At 37.8% G+C, this 18,993-nt stretch overlaps 1 protein-coding gene across 27 annotated transcripts in view; it reads right to left on the bottom strand.

Annotated features, from left to right (window-relative positions):
* Positions 1–491: 491 nt before the first annotated feature.
* LOC112565746 (mitogen-activated protein kinase kinase kinase 15-like) overlaps positions 492–18,993 on the bottom strand; it is a 43,756-nt gene continuing 25,254 nt past the window's right edge. For 14 of the 27 annotated variants that reach the window (XM_025241453.1, XM_025241457.1, XM_025241461.1 and 11 more), the window contains 12 exons: positions 10,891–10,929; positions 9,037–9,208; positions 6,455–6,520; positions 5,548–5,626; positions 4,699–4,778; positions 4,451–4,556; positions 4,050–4,209; positions 3,614–3,706; positions 3,127–3,173; positions 2,622–2,713; positions 1,773–1,849; positions 492–1,586 (listed from right to left, as the gene is read on the bottom strand). In XM_025241453.1, coding sequence (XP_025097238.1) covers positions 1,517–1,586; positions 1,773–1,849; positions 2,622–2,713; positions 3,127–3,173; positions 3,614–3,706; positions 4,050–4,209; positions 4,451–4,556; positions 4,699–4,778; positions 5,548–5,626; positions 6,455–6,520; positions 9,037–9,208; positions 10,891–10,929 — 1,081 coding nt within the window. In that variant the 3' untranslated portion in view covers positions 492–1,516. Of the gene's footprint in view, positions 1,587–1,772; positions 1,850–2,621; positions 2,714–3,126; positions 3,174–3,613; positions 3,707–4,049; positions 4,210–4,450; positions 4,557–4,698; positions 4,779–5,547; positions 5,627–6,454; positions 6,521–9,036; positions 9,209–10,890; positions 10,930–15,930; positions 16,006–18,993 lie in introns of all 27 variants that reach the window. The other 13 variants (XM_025241443.1, XM_025241445.1, XM_025241444.1 and 10 more) reach the window with 3 other exon arrangements.

Here is an 18,993-nt window from a genome sequence, read left to right as displayed (position 1 = left end):
AAGAAAATCCCCCAAAATACTTATGTCAAAGACCTATTATTAAAAAAGTCTTTGGATCATCCTACCGCTGTACACACCTTTATTAACAGATTTGCCCTAATGTCTTGCTTATGTTTATAATGAATTTTCAAATGATCTGCAGTATGACGATTTTTCTTTATACCTTTAGAACTAGTATTTCTGAACAGCTGAAAGGGGAAATAACAAATTGCAGAGATTATGCCAGCACTTTAGCTGCTCCCATTCTCATATGAAGAGGAAAGATGCTACAAATACAAAGACTGCATGAAGTAATGAACCCAGATTTTGCTTATGCCTGTATCATTCTAACTACACCCCAAGCTTCAAAAAAAAAGAAAAAAAAAAAAGAAAAACTATTTTCAATACTTTGTTTATATTACCCCTATTGTGTAGGATACCCCTCCATTCCTTCAAAAATATCTGTTGCAACCTACAGTAAATATTGCAATCATAATAATCAAAAACTAAGAGCAATTTTATAAGTTTATTCAACATTATCTGTATACATGATACACAGGCACTTTAAAGTGAATTGTACTTGTTGAGACAATTATGCTCATATTTCTTTCAGCACAAATGATCTAACAAAGCAGAGAGGGAATTCAATAAGCTGGCAGGCACTTAAACAAATGGATTGTAACAAAGATGCAAAGCTCACAATACAGTTAATTAATCTTATTTTGCACTAACTCTGCTCCTAGGGCAACTGTGACAGACTATACTTGCAGGAGGTTGCAAGTCATACCCACTGTCCTGTATAACAGGCGTTAGAGTAATATCTGTATTGCTTGTTTCTACTCTCCATTTGCAAAGGTGCAAATATGAACATATACACTTTCAATATTTTTGCATGTAACTATATACTGTAAATTATACATGTGCAAAACTGGCAGGTGCTTATTTTTATATTAGGAACTTGAGTATTCACAGCTGACACTCTGCTATGAATGCCAGTTTCTTTTAAAGAATTTACAATTTATTTTTCTCTGTATATCTTTAGAGCTGTTATAATATTTTAAACTCTTCTGCAAATTGTTTATATCAGCTGGAGATTGCACTTTGCTCATTCATCTACCTTCTACAGCATGCCCTTTCTCTTGCACTCTCAGACATCCCACACAGACATATCCCAGCCTCACATGCACAGGCCCACAGCAACAAGTATCAGGAAAGACCCCTTGATATTAAAGTGTGCATGCAACAAAGAAAGAACGAATTACATGTGGGTACAAATTTAGAACAAAATGAAAGACCATGATTAGACTGAAAAGAACTCAAGCACATGAGAACATAAGTGAAGGAAAACCAGCTAAATGCTGATGGTAGCTGGATGAATAGAATGAACGGGAGTTCCATTCCCCTGAGCTAATACTGGCAATGAACAGCAAGCACATACACATGTTCATTAGAGAGGAAAACAGTGATTGTTCACAATGGATTCCATTCACAGATGTCTCTATCAACCCCTCCCAAAAAATCCTAACTCTAAAAGTGATCAGCCTTCTTCTCGCTTTCGTGTTCTGTGCTCCAGGATGGCTCTCCACAGCCGACAACGGACTCCACCTCTGGAAAATAAAGAGGACAGACAAAGCAGTGAATTTAGCTGTAAGTGAACTTAAGCAGGCACTGAAAACAAAATGATATACCAACATATCCAAGGAAAAAAAAATAAAGGTGAACATGAGGCAACAAGAAGTGCTACACCAAAAACAATCATTGGAAATGGGTCCAAGAAAATCATCACTTCCAACCTGAGGTTCATTCCTCGTAAATCATCCCAGGTGACAAGTTCCAGCAAATCTTGTAGTGTGTATTCCTCATCACATACCTGTCCAAAAATAGTATTTCAAAATACAAGATTCTACAATGGCAATTAATAATCCCTATCTGCAACAGTACATGTCAGTGCTTTAACTAATCAAACTTGATCATACCAACTGCAATATTTTAGCCCATGCAAATACATAATTTCCCCCGTATCACTTGCAAAATCATTAATCACAAAACCTCACAATCATTAAAAATTTTTTTAGACAGATAACTCAAACACACAAATGCTTGCATGCATCCAAAACAAAACAGGTAATAGGCACTCTTCAAAGTTTTTTCTGATAGAAGGAAATAGTTCCACAGCAAACATTTTCTTCCAATTTTTCTTTTAGTATTATCTCAGAAATGTCTTTGACTATATTTTAATTCTAATAGCTTAACAGCATTAACTTAAACTAGCTGTAAGAGAGCAAGCCAACAGCATGGATATGAATAGAAAAACACTTGATTTTTATGAGAGTTGTGCCACAGCAAAAAAAGACTGACAAATAGTTCCAAATGCTTCAGAAAGCAAAAACAAAAAAACCTCCATCAAAAATATGTGGTTTTCTCTAAAACAAGATGGTAATAGCTAACTACCACTAGTAGCTAAACATCGTGTTCTGACTGGTATTTCTCATGATCTCAGGTTACTTTGAGCTTTGCATGTGTTGTGTACACAAGTTGTTATTCATGTTATGTTTTTGTGATATTCTTTCCCATTCTTTCAAAGAGACTGTATTCTTAACAACAACTCCCAGTTTAGATTGCTAGAAATGAAAACTAGGGACCTTGTTGATGGCCTCCTGATCGAAACTGTGTTCACGCATCCAAGCCACCAACGCTGGCTGACTGTGAGAAACGACTGTTTCTGGCTCTGTAACTATACATCAAATGTGTCTCAATATGAATAAAAGCTTTTACTGTTTTCAAAAACTGAAAAATACAAACACATACTATGCTACCACCTACATTAGGATGAAGACTACATAATTTTAAAGCATACAAGAATACAGGAATAGCAAGCAATGATTAAAGGACCCACCCCAACATATTTAATTTATTGTGATTGTTATATTTTACAGTAAATAAATGCTCCACTGGGGGGGGGGGGGATTACATAACAGTACATAACTGTTTTACTTCAAAAGAAGTAGAAAATGTTTATTAAATAAAGAAATGCTTTTATTAGATTTGTTTTACACATTGCATCCACTCATTCTTGTTTTGCAGCCCTATGCTTCTCGAGGAGTAACAAGGACTAAACTAACTCATTCATGTTTTGAATAAACCCACCTTTTCTTTCTTCCTGAATAGCTCCAACACCCTGAGCACGAATTACTCTGAAAAGAATTATTTCATGAATGTATATTTAAAGTCTTATTAAAGTTAGATAACAGAAATAAAAACACTAAAATTCTTTGAGATCCAACATTTACTATGACTGAGATGACTTTTTTTTTAAAGAAAACCTGTACATTGTGCAATTCTTTTGTGCCTTTAAGCATTGCGAGTTAAATCTACACCTTTGCATATACATTTCGCCAGTGGACCATTTCTAATACCACCCCACACCTTATGCAGTTATTTGAGGCATTATTTTTTAATATTGTCCACTCCATAGCTAATTTGCTGGTTTCTCAACTTATTCCCATAATAATGGCATATGGCCAGATATCAAAGATTTCCGTTTGTCCCAGTTGTGGATGCAGTCCTGAATGTCCCCAAGTACTAATTGTGACTGACCATGCAAAACACCTGCAGCAAACTCTCCTGAACTTACTGTAACTGTGACAGCGATATTTTCTTCTCTTGGAGCACAAGACTCAGAAGCTGCTGGTGAGCCTTCTGGACATCAATCAGTTCCTGCATCATTCTGGGAGGGGAAAAAGAAAAAAAAAAAGAAAACTGACTCAGCCATGAAAATATTTTATTTTATAAAATATAAAAATTCAAGAAACATGTTTGCTCAGTGATAGCAGGCAAAGGCTTCGGTACATTTAGTCTGAAAAGTCTATGCATGTGATGGCCTGAAAGTTTACCTTTCAAGCAGTCATCTGCACTTTTTTAAAAAAGATATCACCACCTCCATCACCATCAAATGCATAGTAACAATTGCAATGGTGAGATGGTCAGTGTCTAGATGAAGTCATAGCTGCTAAACCTTTTTTTTTCACTCTGTGGTACTCAAACTTTACAGTGGACTGTCACTTGTGTACCTCAAAGACTCCTCATGAAGTCTGTCATAGTCCTTGTACAGTTCCTGTAATGCCATCTTCTTGTAAACCAAAGGCTTGCCAGCAGAGTTTGCAGATGACACTCCTGATGTGACAACTTCATCTTCAGCATTTTGATTGCCTGCCAAATTTGCCCCAAGGTCTTTAACAAAAGAAAAAACACAAAAAAGTGACAAAATGTATTGAAAGGTAAAATTAAAATTATCTAAAAACAGAAGCTGCTAATTTAGTCTTTTTACACTATACGTCAAAAGAAAATTTGGTTCACTGAGATTGGTTGATAATTGCATAGTCTGAAAAATTAACAAAAATGTCAAGTTAACATTTCTCACTAAAATTGATTCCTCTTGTTTTAATCAAGATATCACTAACACAAAGCACACCTGGAGACAAGATGGTGATAGCCATCTGAACTGCTCCCCGCACAAGATTGTCAAGTGCAAACATCCAGTGTGGCTTGATGTTGTGGGTCTTCAGAATGAAGCTCACCTGGGAACCACAAAGTGCAATGCAGAATCAAATATGAAGAAAGATTTATAAGATGTTGATATCTGAAAAAAAAGTTGGGGGTGGGGGGGCAGGGAATGAGATAGAGCAGCTATGGTACAACACAAATACCCAAACAACTTACAGCCTCCTGGGCATGGTAAAGAGCCAGCATGATTTCCATAAGAGCTGATGCATCAAACTGCAAATCTTCACGAAGCTGACCTGATGACATAAACAGAAAATAACATTTTATCAAACAGAACAACACTGAAGTGTAAGGATGATGATCCTATTGCTAGTTTACCCACTCTTCACCACCCATGACTTTTTGGGTCATCTTGCTTCTGCATGAACTGTACCTCTTTTTTTTTTAAAAAAGAATAAACTCATCCCTATTGTTAATTTTGACAATGAAGCAAGTTTGTAGCTAAAGGTTTTGTTCACTGTATACATTGACATGTGGCCCTACACTCCCCAGGGAGTAGCAAGGACTAAACAAAACTATCATTTGGCATTCTGAATTAAATGGCAATGGCAATGGATGGGAAAATGAGACCATTCACTTAATGAAAAAAAAAATTTGGTGAATGTGTGTAACAATGAAAGTTAATCTGAGGCATTTATTTGAACATAAACTAGCATCTGCTTGGATAATAATGCCGCAACAACAGAAGGTGTATTACAGCAGGAGCATTAATAAGTTCAAGCAACATGATGTGTAAAAAAGATAAAAATAATTTCAAATAGCGAGAAGGGAAGACATAAATGATTCTTTTTAATGCAGTTTTATATAAGCAATTTCATTTTCATTCATTCTTTTTAACAGTACTATCTGATGATCTGCCTATCCCATCCATGAAAGGGATTGAAAGCAGAAGCGAATGAGGTTACCAAGGATCACTACGAAGACCTTGAGCCTCATTACATAAATAAGCAATTTTTAAAGTGTAAGTTTGCACTTCGAAGAATATTAAGAAACTGAACACCTTACCCAAGGCTTCTCTCAGTGAATCTTGGCAGGTGTTAAGTATGTAACCCTTTATTCCAGAAAGCAGATACTTAAGATGCTCCTGCACAATGTCAACATGCCAAAAAAAAAAATTTTTTTTTAAATTAGAAAAAATAGCTCTTAAACATAGATATCCACACACATGCACAGATACATCCCACTTCCCAGACAGTTTAACAAACGTCTTTTTTTTCCTTTTAGATTTCACTAAAGACCAACGAATGGTTGGTGTTTTTTGCACGTATTGGTAGATATAGGCAATATAAACCTAACCTGTAAGTTTCAACTTCCAAAAACCATCTGTTAATTAATTATTCGCTAGCAAAGTATGCGATTCGCACCTGGGATCAATGAGCACCACTAACAGTGTACTACGTCACATTGGTGCACCATTGATAACATTGCCTGCAGTCAACACCAAACTGAGCGACAGTTCGGGTTATTCAGACATTGAAAGTCTGCAGTCTTTCAGAACCACGAGAAATACAGACTGTCAGTGTCCAAAGAAGACAAACTACGGCTCATTTTCTCTCTATGATTGGTGTTGACTGCAGGCCATGTTGTGAATGCTGTACCAACGGGAATCATAGTGGATAATTAATTAATGGATGGGTTTTGGAGGCGGAATTTTACAGGTTAGTTTTACATTGCCTATATCTACTGATATCTGGAAAAAACACAAAACATTCAGATTGGTCTTTAAAAAGCATATAATTACAATGGGAACAAACTACTCAGTGTGTCGTAATTTTCCATGGTTAGTGACTATGTAAGAAAAACCATTTCATTCACACGACCGAAAGATTTTAGAGATTGAAAACTTTTCTTTTCAAGGCAGACCCTTTACTCCAAAGTGTGACCAAGATAAATCTCAGGTGAGACAACTCACAGTTGTAAGCTTAGGGTGAGAGATGGTGGCATCTCGATGTAGAAGCTCCAGCCAGACTTGACAGATCTTCAGACATTTACAACAAACAGAAATCACACCTTCAGTTACTCTGTGGTTTCATCAGCTTTTGTAGACATGTTACTGGAGAGAACTTCAATGAAATCAACTCAACTTCAACCAACCATGTCACACATGCAAGCCTAAACACATGTGCATAGTGCTCATATATCCAATTGCTCCCATTCTATTCACTAGATCTTTTTATGACTCAAAATGTATCTACAGGTCTGGATAATCACATCTCTGGTAGCCTCTGGATCAGAATATTAACAACTGTAAATGGCAGCTCAATATGGAGACATTGAAACATTATCAGGTCAGGTCAGGTCAGTCCCATGCCCGGTCCGGGCGTAGGGGGGACCGTCCGGCAGCAGCAACAGACAGAATTTTCCACCCGGTCCTGTCTTGAGCAGATGAGAGCAGGTCTGGCATCTCGCGTTCGGTCCATTCTTTAATGTTGGTGACCCAGCTTTTCCTCGGACGACCACGACGACGGCTCCCTTCGAGGGTTCCTTGTAGGATCGTCTTGGACAGGGTGTTGTGGCGGGTGACGTGACCGAACCAGGCGAGCTTGCGCCGCTTCACTGTTGCCAGAAGGGGCTCATGTGGGCCCACGAGGGAGGTTACGGTGCTCCGTACGTATGCGTTGGTCTTGTGTTCGCGGTACGAGATGCGGAGCAGCTTTCTCAAGCACTTGTTCTCAAAGGCCTGGAGCTTCTTTTCCGTTGCGGCAAGCAGCGTCCAAGTCTCGCAGCCGTAGAGTAGGATTGACACTACGAGGGACTTGTACAGCCTGTGCTTTGGTACTGAAGCTGATTGAGTTGCTTCGCCAGATCCTATCCAGCCTGGACATTGCGGATGTTGCCATACCAATCCTGATACGGATCTCTGCTGTACAGCAACCATCTCTAGTCAGGGTGGCACCCAAGTACTTGAAGCTGTTGACCTCCTCCAGTTTCTGGCCGTTCATGACGATGTTGCTGCTGCTGTCGGTGGTGAAATAATCATTACTTTGCTTTTTTCTGAGCTTATTTCCATGCCATAGGCCCCGCTCGCCTGGAGAGTCTGTCCGTCAAATCCTGAAGTTCGTTGTTACTGCCTGCCATGAGGTCAATGTCATCTGCAAAGCGGAGGTTGCACAGGGGTCTGCCACCAATGGAGATTGAGGTAAGGTGGTTGTGGAGGGTGTCCTGCATGATTTTTTCAAGGAAGATGTTAAAAAGGATGGGAGAGTAGGCACCCTTGACGGACCCCGATCGTCATCGCGAAGAACTCGCCTAGGTGGTTGTTGAGTAGTACCGCGCTGGAGGCGTTCTTGTAGAGTGCTGCTACCATCTGGATCAGTCCCTCCTCTATGTTGAATGATCTCATGACCTGCCAGAGTCCATCGTGCCAGACACGATCAAAAGCTTTTTTTGAAGTCGATGAAGTTATGGTATAGTTGACGTTGATGCTCCAGGTGTTTTTCTATCATAACACGGCAGTTAAAGATCTGTTCTACCGTGCTTCTTCCAGCCCTGAAGCCAGCCTGTTCTTCTGCCAGCAGTTCCTCTGCAATAGGTTTTAAGCGGTTGAGGATGATTCTGAGCATTACTTTGCTTGGGTGACTTATCAGACTGATGGTTCTGTAGTTCTGGCACTGCCGCAGGTTCCCTTTCTTAGGGAGTGGGATGATGATAGACTGAGCCCATTCTTTTGGCCATTTCTTTCTTCCCATATCTTTTGACACAGTGTGGTGAAGGCCTTGGTTGTTGCATCTCCTCCATGCTTCAGCAGCTCAGCAGGTACGTTGTCCACACCAGGTGACTTTCCTCCCTTCAGACTGTGCATAGCTTCTCTCACCTCATCAGTGAGGACTGGCAGGTCTTCAGCCTCTCTTGTCCCAGTCTGGTGATGCTGGAGAATGCTGGTGTCTGGCTCGATCTTGTAGTTGTACAAGTCTTGGCAATATTCAGTCCAACGACGTAGTACAGCAGCGTTTTCCGTAAGGAGCTGTCCGGCGCTGTCTTCGATGACTGTGGCTGGTCGCTGCTGAGTCTTGGTGAGGGCCTTCAGTATTTCATATGCCTTCTTGCTGTCTCCGCTAGCCATGCCTATTTCCACGCTGCAACACTGGTCTTCGATCCAATCTTCTTTTGCCTCCTTCATCCTTGTTCTGATCTGCTGGTTGACAAGTCTGTACTTGTCTGCTGACGTCGGGTCTCGACCTCTCCCTTTCTTCAAGGCTCTCCTTTCGTCGCAAAGATCAAGGATGTCGTCTGTCACCCAGGGTTGTTTGCGCTTCCTCTGCTTCCCCAGCACTTCGTCTGCAGTAGAGAGTAGCACCTCTTTGATACTTCCAGCAAGGGTGTCTATGTCGCAGTCTATAGTAGCCAGGGCTGCAAATTTGCCCCCCACCTGGGCCTGGAAGATCCTCTCTGTTTCCGGAAAAAAACATTATCACGCGCATCAAAATGACCTCTAAATTTGGAGCAGGGTTAATAAGACACATTATACCCTTACTGCTTCATTAATACTAGTACCTTTTCCATGTCCTGACCCAGTATATGAACCAAAGTGCTTCGTCGTTCTGAGTCCTTTCGTAACAAGTAGAAGCCACTCTCCTTGGACAGGTGACTCTCGTGGCCATCAACATCGGGTGACAAAAGGGATGTTGCTACTGGGCTAGATTCTGCAGAAAGGATCGACTCCACACTGTCACAATAAAGAAAAACTGTCAGTTTCCTGCACCCTGAAAACAGAGTTTATGGTAAACACAGTAAACACAGGAAAATAAAATCTGAGACTGCCTGGCCAATGTAGGAAGTGCAGGAATGGTGAGAAACAGAAGGAAATGCATGAGGGGAGTGAGACAGACACAGCTGTTGCCTGGGCACGCTCTGATCAGGTTCTACAAAAATGGAAATTTTGTGTTATATACACTCAGACACAAAAAAGGCGATAATTAAAAAAAAAATTCAGGTGTATGCACTCCTGTTTGCTACACTCATGCTGGCACATAAAGGCAAAAGTACTTTTGTTTGTTCTGAATATTTGAATAACAATCATGCTGATAAATATAAAAACACCCAAACCTCTCGCCCCTCACCCCTTATCACATACACAGAATGAGATATATGGTTTAGCATTACCATGCACAAATTTTTCAAGAAAGCTAAAAGATATATTATTAGTAAAAGGCATTCAATATGAACCTTCATTATGCCACCAAATTGATTAAATCACATGTTATCATTAAAACACCCAACTATTTCCATGATTAGAAGACTGTGGATGTCAGTGGAGATAAAAAAGGCAAAAAACACGTCTTGATGTTTTAAGCTGACAGATGGTCAGTCTCAGCCAAAGGGTTAAAAAAAATCCCTTTTTTCAAGGTGTTGTGGTGGTAGTGAAGTTAACTGATGGGACGTAGCAGCCAGCACTGTGGACAACAGAGAGAAAGTACACCATCACCAGCCTAATGGAGGACCCTGACAATAGACCTATAAACAGAACAGAAGCCAAGATGCTGATATCATTTGTATCTCTTACAAAGACTAGATCACCAGTGAGGAAGGACAAAATGGAATCAAGCTTATAATAGGACCATAAGAAGACCTCTAGACTACAATAAAAGATGGAAACTGAAGTTGTGTAGGCACATCTAAAAAATATCCAGATTTGCAAAAATAATCCTTCAGGGAACAATACAGAGAGGTAGAAGACTAGGCAGGAAAAAACATCAATTGACAGATGATTTCTATCAGTTGAATAGGCTGTCATTCAGAAGATCCCAAGAAATGAGATAGAACAAAGAGTTGCTAAGAGTTAGTGTTTATATTATAAGGTGCCACCGTGCCAATTCAGGTAGAATGAAAATCCATCAGCTAACTGCACATCAAGAGGCAGTTGTACTGCACGAGCACCAGATATGTCAGCTTACACCAAGGGTACATTTTAGCATTTTGTGAATTTTGTGACCGAACATGTTTGCCCACTCCTCCAAGACTGACCTAAACATCTGAATTATGTTTTTACAAAATACTTTGATTACAAAAAGATGTTAATTTAAACACAACCCTATAAGCTTAAAAAAGTATAACTACTTTTAAAGCAAAATTTTGTGACATAAGTATAATCCTATGTGTACAAAAACGTTGATGACTATTTAGTCTTTGCCAAGTAAGAAATGAGTAATTATCAATTGTGCCTGCATCAGCAAATGAGATGGTGAAATGCAACTAAAGTGCTTTGAGACTGCTGTAAGTAGTGATTTTACTAGCCCCTGAACGACATCAAATGTCAAGAAAATCTGGTTTGTTAAGCAACTGCCTAGTGACAAAATAGCAAAGTGTGTAATTTAGGCAATGCTAGCCATCAAGGTGCTGCTGGTGTACCTGGGAGTTCTGCTCCTGGTCGGTGAACTCAAATAAAATCTGAAACACACAGTGAGCGACTGAAACCAAATACTGAAGGATGCCATTATCAACTCAAGGTTAAACTTTAGCAACAGTTAACAATTATTAGTATTAGCAACATCAAAAAAATAACTACAAGCATTCAAATTTAAAACTAAATAAAAACAACAGAAGGATATTTTCAATTTTAAAGGCTTAAATTTTAGGGTTCAATTTCTTCTTCTGGTTGAAAATACTTCTGTGACAGACTTTGCAACAGTTAACATCTTCTACACATGCTTGTTTGTATAGACGTGTGCAAGCTGGCAAAGCATGCATCCCCTGGTGCAAGATGACTTGCACTAAATGAGTGCATTGCTAATTATATCAAATCTTGTCTCAAATCTTATATCAATAAACATTACTAAGCTGCACAAACATAGTGGCAATAATGTGTTAGGTCAGGCACATAATACATGCTTGCTTACATGAACTAATATAAAATGATCAATATTTACAAGAAAAAAATAAATACAAAACTTCATCTAATGCTGGATTCATTTTTGAGTCTTTTACATTGAAAATATATTGATTAGTGTCAAGGATTTTGAAGTAAATAAGAAAATACACATTCTTCAATCTGGTTTTGGCACCAGCAAAAGACATTAAGTAGAAAATGAAGATAGGATTATCCCTTTTTATACAAAGCAGTTGCCAATGGGTCTTTATCACCATGAAAAACACGAAATACAGATAATTACAGAAGTTATACTAATAACGTTTCCTATAGAATGCATTTTCTTCAGCATTACAGGAAAGAAAGAAAGCTCTCAGAATGTTCTAGCTCTACCAAACTGTGACAACAGATTGAGATTTTGCAAGGTGAGGGCACATTAATTACAGAATTTGGAAATGTTTTTATCGCTTTTTTAAATTCATTCCCAATGTCAAGTTGTGCCTGTTGTTAATATGTCTTCACAATGGCAACATCTTGATTAACAAAATAAATAAATTTAAGGAAAGAGGTAAAGACTCAATGAATCAAATTAGGAGTTTTAAAAAAGCTACTTTAACAACTCTTAAAGTGAGGGAAAAAAAATGGTTAAAATAATCATAGTCCACAGGATGCCTTGAAACAGTGAAAGACAGAAAAGTTTTTAATGTGAGCCTTTTGCAACATGCAGCAGAAAGGTAATATATTATGTTCAGATCGCAAGAAACGATAATAATCTCCAAGTGGTTTTAATTATATGCATGCAAAAATGCATGGCATTTGGAATTTGATGATTTTTTTTTTAAAAAAGCCAGAAAGCAGATAACAGTAAAAAAAGAAAGCAGATGACAAAGATTACAGAACAATTTTAAAGTAAAACAGAAAATTAAAGGAACATTACCTTGAATTTTCCTACATATCAATTATTAACAGAAGGTGAAGACCATACACATGTTTAGCAGTAAATCAGCAAGACTGGCGAGCGATTGTAAGTGGAAGTCTAAGTTTTTTTGTCTATAAATTAAACATTTTACATGGGGCTACTAAAGTATTTGAAAATGGGTCCGAACTTCAAGCGGCCAGCAACACTTAGGTGTGAGTGTCCATTGTGTAATATCAAAATCATATATTATTTAATTGCTAAAACCCCTGGTACATAAGTCTAGGAAAATAGGAAATGAGTCAATAAGGTCGCAGGACTGTCAGCAAGCTTCACTGGTGCTCAGCTATTTGTGCACACAACGTTTCAAGTTTTGCTGCAAGGGACTAAAAAGACTCAATGAAATAAAAAAAATGAAGCAGAAATTTGAATAGGACACATTTTTTCTTCTTCATACAATTAGGTTTTGGTGAATATATCAAGAACTTAAAATAAAAACCAAGTTAATGGAGTGAGATGTTGGAACAACATGCACCCAACCCTTCATTTCTGAATCCAACGAGTTTCACATCCATACACTGAAAGGTCATAAATTGAAGTACATAGTGCAACATTCTCCATCTTTTCTAGGTCTAGTTCACACAACCTATTCCTAAAAAGACAACATTAAACACTCTTTAAACTATTTGTTCATCGTTAAAAAAAATCAGAAGGGATTTGACTCACCATTTAAAAGTAACTAATGACTACAAAATTACTAAAAACAAATAGCTTGGCACACTTTCAATTTTGCCAACTTCAATAATAGATTCATATATTTTTTGGTGTGTTCCCTGCAAGTAAAATGCAGAACAAGAATCTCTATTATCCTTTCATTTCAATAAAGTAGACTTTTGCATTTAACAATGCTTTCAGTGCACACACTTTCTTAATTTCCAAAGCTTTGTTCTCCAAATGTTTTTTCCACTTTCTCTTCCATTGGTTTTAAGGCCACACAATTACAGTAGCACTTTATGGCAGAGCAGCTCGAGATGGATGGTAAACATTGAGAATAACTATGTCCTACGTCCACACGTGATATCAAAACCTAAACACAAGAACCTGCTTTGCAGTTTGAGTCTTGATGTTTTGACTTCAAGTTAAGAATATTTTACAGAGTAGTCAATTAAAGGAGGGAATCAGTCTGTAAGTGGGATTATGGGCATCAATCACCTTAGGCCCTCATACTGAAAGTCTGTAAATAGGGAGATGGTAATCCAAGAGATCGGTGTTCGCAGGTTTACACAAAGATGTCAGTACAACAATGGACACCCAAAGACCCAAACACTCCCCATACTCATCTTACAGGTAAGCAACACAGCCCATAGCTGAGAAAATTTTCACATTCTCATCCTAAAGGATCATTAAAAATTTACGAACCAAACTATAAAAGCTTTATCAATGAAAAAACAGGAAGGAAACTGACACTGAGAGAGAGAGACAAAAGCAAGTGGAGTGTAGAGACAGACTGAAGACTAGCTTCAGAAATGGATAGAGCCTAACAACAAGAAACAAAATTGATGAAATGGTGTGATACTTGATAAAACTGGCGAGTGACAGGCAAGTTATCTGCACCCGTCACCGGTAGCTTACTGTACAGTTTGCAACCAAATACAGGGTTAGTCTTCTCCCTTATAATGATGAACAGCAAATATTAAAAAAAAATCTACCAAATATAGTTACAATAATTTGTTTCCAAAAAGTTCTGAAGAAGAAAACAATCATGCTGTTCATACCCTGGTACAACTCAAAGCATTCCAAACTATCTAGTAATTATTTGAAAAGAAATCCCTGCAATCTCCTTCAGATTGAAAGATTTTAAAATTTATACTTCCACTCTAGGAAAATCGATCTTAAAAAATAACATGCAAAATTTATAAAGCAATGCTTGCTTTTCACAAATTTCCGTTATATTTTTTTTACATGCCCAAGGACCAAGATATATAAAAATTCCAGTGCTGAGGCTGTTCACAGTCAAATGTAAGGACACCATGAATGCACATATGCATAATTATGCACAGATTGTCATTCTTCAGATGTTTCAAAATCATTGTATACAAGGTAAATGCGAAATAGCTCGTCCTTAAAAGTCACCTCACTTTTATGGGCACTTTGATACAGCCTAACAACCTTTGTTTAAATACAATGAACTTTTAACAACAACCTTTGTTAATAACAACACATGTGGATGTGCACACACAAACACAGATACGTTTGAACACCACATATGGAACAAGTGAGTACCGCCGCTACTGATGCCAACAAAACATGCGCAATATGAATTCTAGCAATAGTAGTGCTGATGCACATGTTCAACATCATGACTTAAAACTTCTGTGATTATAGAAAGTAGAGGTTCATCACTGCTGATTCAGAAAGAACTGAGCACTCCTGATTAACCAACTTTTCTCGAAATTTGAATGGAGAATGAGAATCTGCATTTTACTTCTCACCATTCTGGCTGAGATCAAAGAATACAGCAAAAGTGTGTTTTGCCTTACAAGTTGGTCTGCGATTTCTTATTTCCTGTGAATACACTAACATGCTTTATCAACCAAATGTACAAAAGCTGCAGTGAAGCAGTGCTGGGAATGCAATATTCTGATTATAAGCTGTGCGCTTGTAGACATCAAATATACAATAGTTAGTCAATGCAGTATAAACACCCAATAAGCTAAACATACAGCCAGCACGCTTTATAAACATCCAGGTAATAACAACGTTTAGGTAACAGAAATGACAACAGAAAACATGCAATACTGACAAATGACAGTTGACGATTGGGTTTGATAACTTTTGCAAAATTTAATAAGCAAAAATAGTGTTTCAGTAAACAAATTTTTGTGTTGATCTTAAGAAGTAGACAAACAAACCAGTTCCTTTTATTACAAGATGAATAAATGCAAAGAGAAAAATGACCTGCAAAGCAAAAGATTTTGACAGGATCTGTCAATTCTGTATTTATTGTTTAAGGAATGCTGTTTTCTTACCTTTGCTCTCTTCTTACAATAATGATCAACGATTATTTAAAATCTGTTATCTTCACATGAACTATGAAATTTGTATCAAATTGAATTACAATTTGGTTGCACATAAAGACTCCAAGTTTAGTAAATCACTTTGTCTTTACTATTTACAGTTCAGAATTTCTTGCTTGTCAGGAGAGTAAATGTGGTTTCCAACTATGGACTGGACTGTCTAGAGTTAAGGACGAGAAAAACTTGCTTCTCTTATTATTACTCTTCCTTAAATCTAAAAATTATCAGGTTAATGTACTATCGTTATCTTTATAAGAAGCATACTTTGAAAAAATTGCAAAAAGTTTGAAAACTGATTTCAGCATACAATTATTTTGATCATTTTACCTTATATTTATTGCAATCTAATTTGGAAAGTTTTCATTTGAAAGCAGTCGAAAGGTTTTTGAAATTATTTCCATAAATAAATAAATTTTGCACATCTATGAAGATGAAATGTAACCAACAAACAGAAATACATCACAAAAAACACAACAAAATGTTGTAAAATGCAGGCAAATTTCTCCTGATTAAAAGATTAGCTACAGCTATAGGCAGAGTGCAAGTGCTTTGTTCAGAAGGAATGAACGTTTCCTTCAAAGGGTTCTTACATCCTGAGCCTATTTCTTGTCTTCACACGCTTGGTTTTGCTCTCCTCGTGCCTGTCCAGCTCACCATCACTGAAGCTGCGTGCAAGATAAAACCACCGTACTGAAGCAGCTGATCTAGCAGCAGGTAAATAATTCTTCTAGCAGTGACTGCTGAACTACATTTTTGAAATGCTTCCTAAAAAAAGCCTCCAAAACCACAAAATAATGCTAATTCTAAAAGCCAAAGGTGAAAATATTGTTGGTAGAAGCCCTGCCATGTCCCCCCCCTTTAAAAAAAAAACTAAAAAAAAGCAAAAAACTGTTGAGATGAGCAAGAGACTACTGTCATAAGTGTGTGTCATCATCATAGTATGTGTTGTCATCGTAAAGAAACCGACTGCAATGGACATGTGAACATAGTTGTGGTGACTGGTTTGATATTGGAAGCTGGCCAGTAAACTAATGATTATCCTGAACAGTCAACGAAAAGGTTGCTGTGCAAACAGTGTGTGGAGTGATACCTGGCTATCCCAGTGGGTGTAGCAAGTATGGCACTGAAACCGACCTCAGCATGAGGTGAAGTGATACCCGGCTATCACCAGACCTGACATGAGGGTACAAGGTATATCCCAGCCTGTGGGTGTATGGGAGCAGAGAGGTGGTTTATCTGCCAATAGGGTGACCTGCAGGCTAGTCTGAATTGAAAGGGAAGAGGAAGGTGTGTGACTAGGGTGTAAACAGAGAAAGTGTAAGCACACCCCTTGAGCTGCAGCCTGCAAGTGAGGCATGTGATAAATGTTTGCTTCTTTTGTATTTACTTAACACTTTTTGTCCTGCCTCTTCTCCATTACCAAACAAACACCTACACAGTGGATTCTTGTGAACAAAACAGTGTGATACCAACAGATTAGCACTAATAATATTAATAGTGCATCCAACCAATCAGAAATTGCCATCGCAAAAAAAAATAAAAAATGTTAAAACTGCTGATGAGCAAACAATGAGGCTTATAAAATACTTTTTTCATGGTGTGTAAGGAGGGGCAGAACAAAGGAGGAGGGGTTTATTCTCTGATGCCAGATTTTGGACCATTCATTCAGAATTCTGGCCAGAGTGAAGAACATGTTATGGTCAATGATGTGTCAAGACTGGGTTGAACAGCTTTTGAATTATGGCAGTGAAGGCTGAACCAGAACAATTGATTTCAACGGTGTGATTGGACTTTTCTTAAATCATAAAGCCTGAAAAGGACCACTGCTGTAAGTTTGAGACAGTGGGAGCACCACGTATCCTATGGACTATATACCTGAGTGAACAGTAGTGTATTTCTGTATTGTCCATGCTATTTATTGTATATACTGCCAAAAGCCACTTTTATCATACATTCATTAGGTCGTAGGAAAAATAGTTCACTATTACAATTAATGATTAATGCAAAAGGCCTGATAAGGTCATCTGCCCCAGGCTGGTGCTGGTTTTTGGTGGCCTAGGCTATTACAGTGGGTGCAGTACATATGGCGGTCAAGTTTACTGCATTGAGAGTAGCAAAACTGACCTCAAGTGGGGAGAGCAAAAACTTCCTCTGATGAAGATGCAGTCACACTGCATTAGTCAACAGAAAGCACAGGGACTCAACTATTTGGTCTGAGATAGTAGTCGCAGTTGAAGTTGTGTTGCGAGACAAAAGCAAGATTTATATTTGAGTTTCATCTACAAGATTTGTCTAAAAAGCTGAATTCCGGCAATTGTCATACTGCGCCATCTTTTACTTTTATTTCCATCTCAGAATGGCAAATCTTGGAAAGCAAATGCCATCTACTTGACAAAAAGTGCATTAGTCAGAAAAGATTATGCATGATGTGGAATCATAAATCATATTTTCTAAACACATTAGTATTGACTATTGTTAGATGTGCTCTGATTTGTCAATGGTCATTTTGAACACATGTCAAAGTCAGCCTAAGAAGAGTATATCGAGAAAATGGGAAAACAATTGGTTACAGTGGAATAATGTTTTCACATATGGTCTATTAGGAACTGTTCAAAATAATTGTCTTTTTGTGTCTGCTTTTGCAGCTACAAGCTTTTACAACCTTTCCCAGAAATGGCCATTATTACACATCACCAAAAGCAAAAATGGCAAGTTCATTTAAACAGAGAAATACCAGGATTGTTTCTAGTCTGATTCCTTTTATGGGGGACTTAAAAGGACATATTGTGGGAAATCCTTTTAAACACGGAAATGTTCAAGTTCTGGTCTTCTCTACATGGAACATATGTGCAGCTGACAACAGAGACTATTAGACACTGTCAGTCGAATGCAGAACCTCAATTCTAACTGCTGGAAAGATAAAGTTTATGACATTAGTAAGGAATAACCATAACAATATTATTCCTCACCAAACAGACAGCAATGACAACAGATGTACATTCATGTTCAAGAGGTTCTCATTATGTAATATTTTCTTCTTTGTATTAGTTAAACAACAGCCATAGCAGGGCAAGATGAACTACAGAACTAAAAGAACCTCACATCTAAACAAGTATGAAACTATTGAAGTATTGTGTGAAACATGATGTATAATACACTTTGCACGCTTTTCAAATTAACAGACTTCGAGACAATTAGCATGAATAATCTGCACTATAAGTTCAAAATCTGAAAATTCACAATCAAACTGCAGTTTGATCATTTGAGAAAAAAACGTGTTTCTGCATTGTTGGGAAATTAAACTGATGTGACATCAGTCAGATACAGATGCACATCAAAAACTGAAGACAGTGATCCATAAGTTTTTTTTAAAAAAAAACCTTAAAAAAGTGCTAAATGTATTCCTCATTTAAAAGAAGTTAAAAGTCAACAAAATGTTCCTTGCATTAAATAAATCTGTGGTGCCATACCCTTACAGCCATATTTGGAATGTCGTTTACTACCATTTTCTGTGAGAACATTTCCATTTCTGGGGAAAGGTTTTGGAAACAGACACAATTAGTTAACAAAAATGCTAAGACTCCATGAAACATACAATTAGTTAACAAAAACACTAAGACTCCAGGAGGGGAAAAGCACTGGGTAACTCAAAT

This window comes from Pomacea canaliculata, linkage group LG6 (assembly GCF_003073045.1).
Source record: "Pomacea canaliculata isolate SZHN2017 linkage group LG6, ASM307304v1, whole genome shotgun sequence".
Lineage (NCBI taxonomy): Eukaryota > Metazoa > Mollusca > Gastropoda > Architaenioglossa > Ampullariidae > Pomacea > Pomacea canaliculata.
This window is presented reverse-complemented; position numbering and strand designations above follow the sequence as displayed.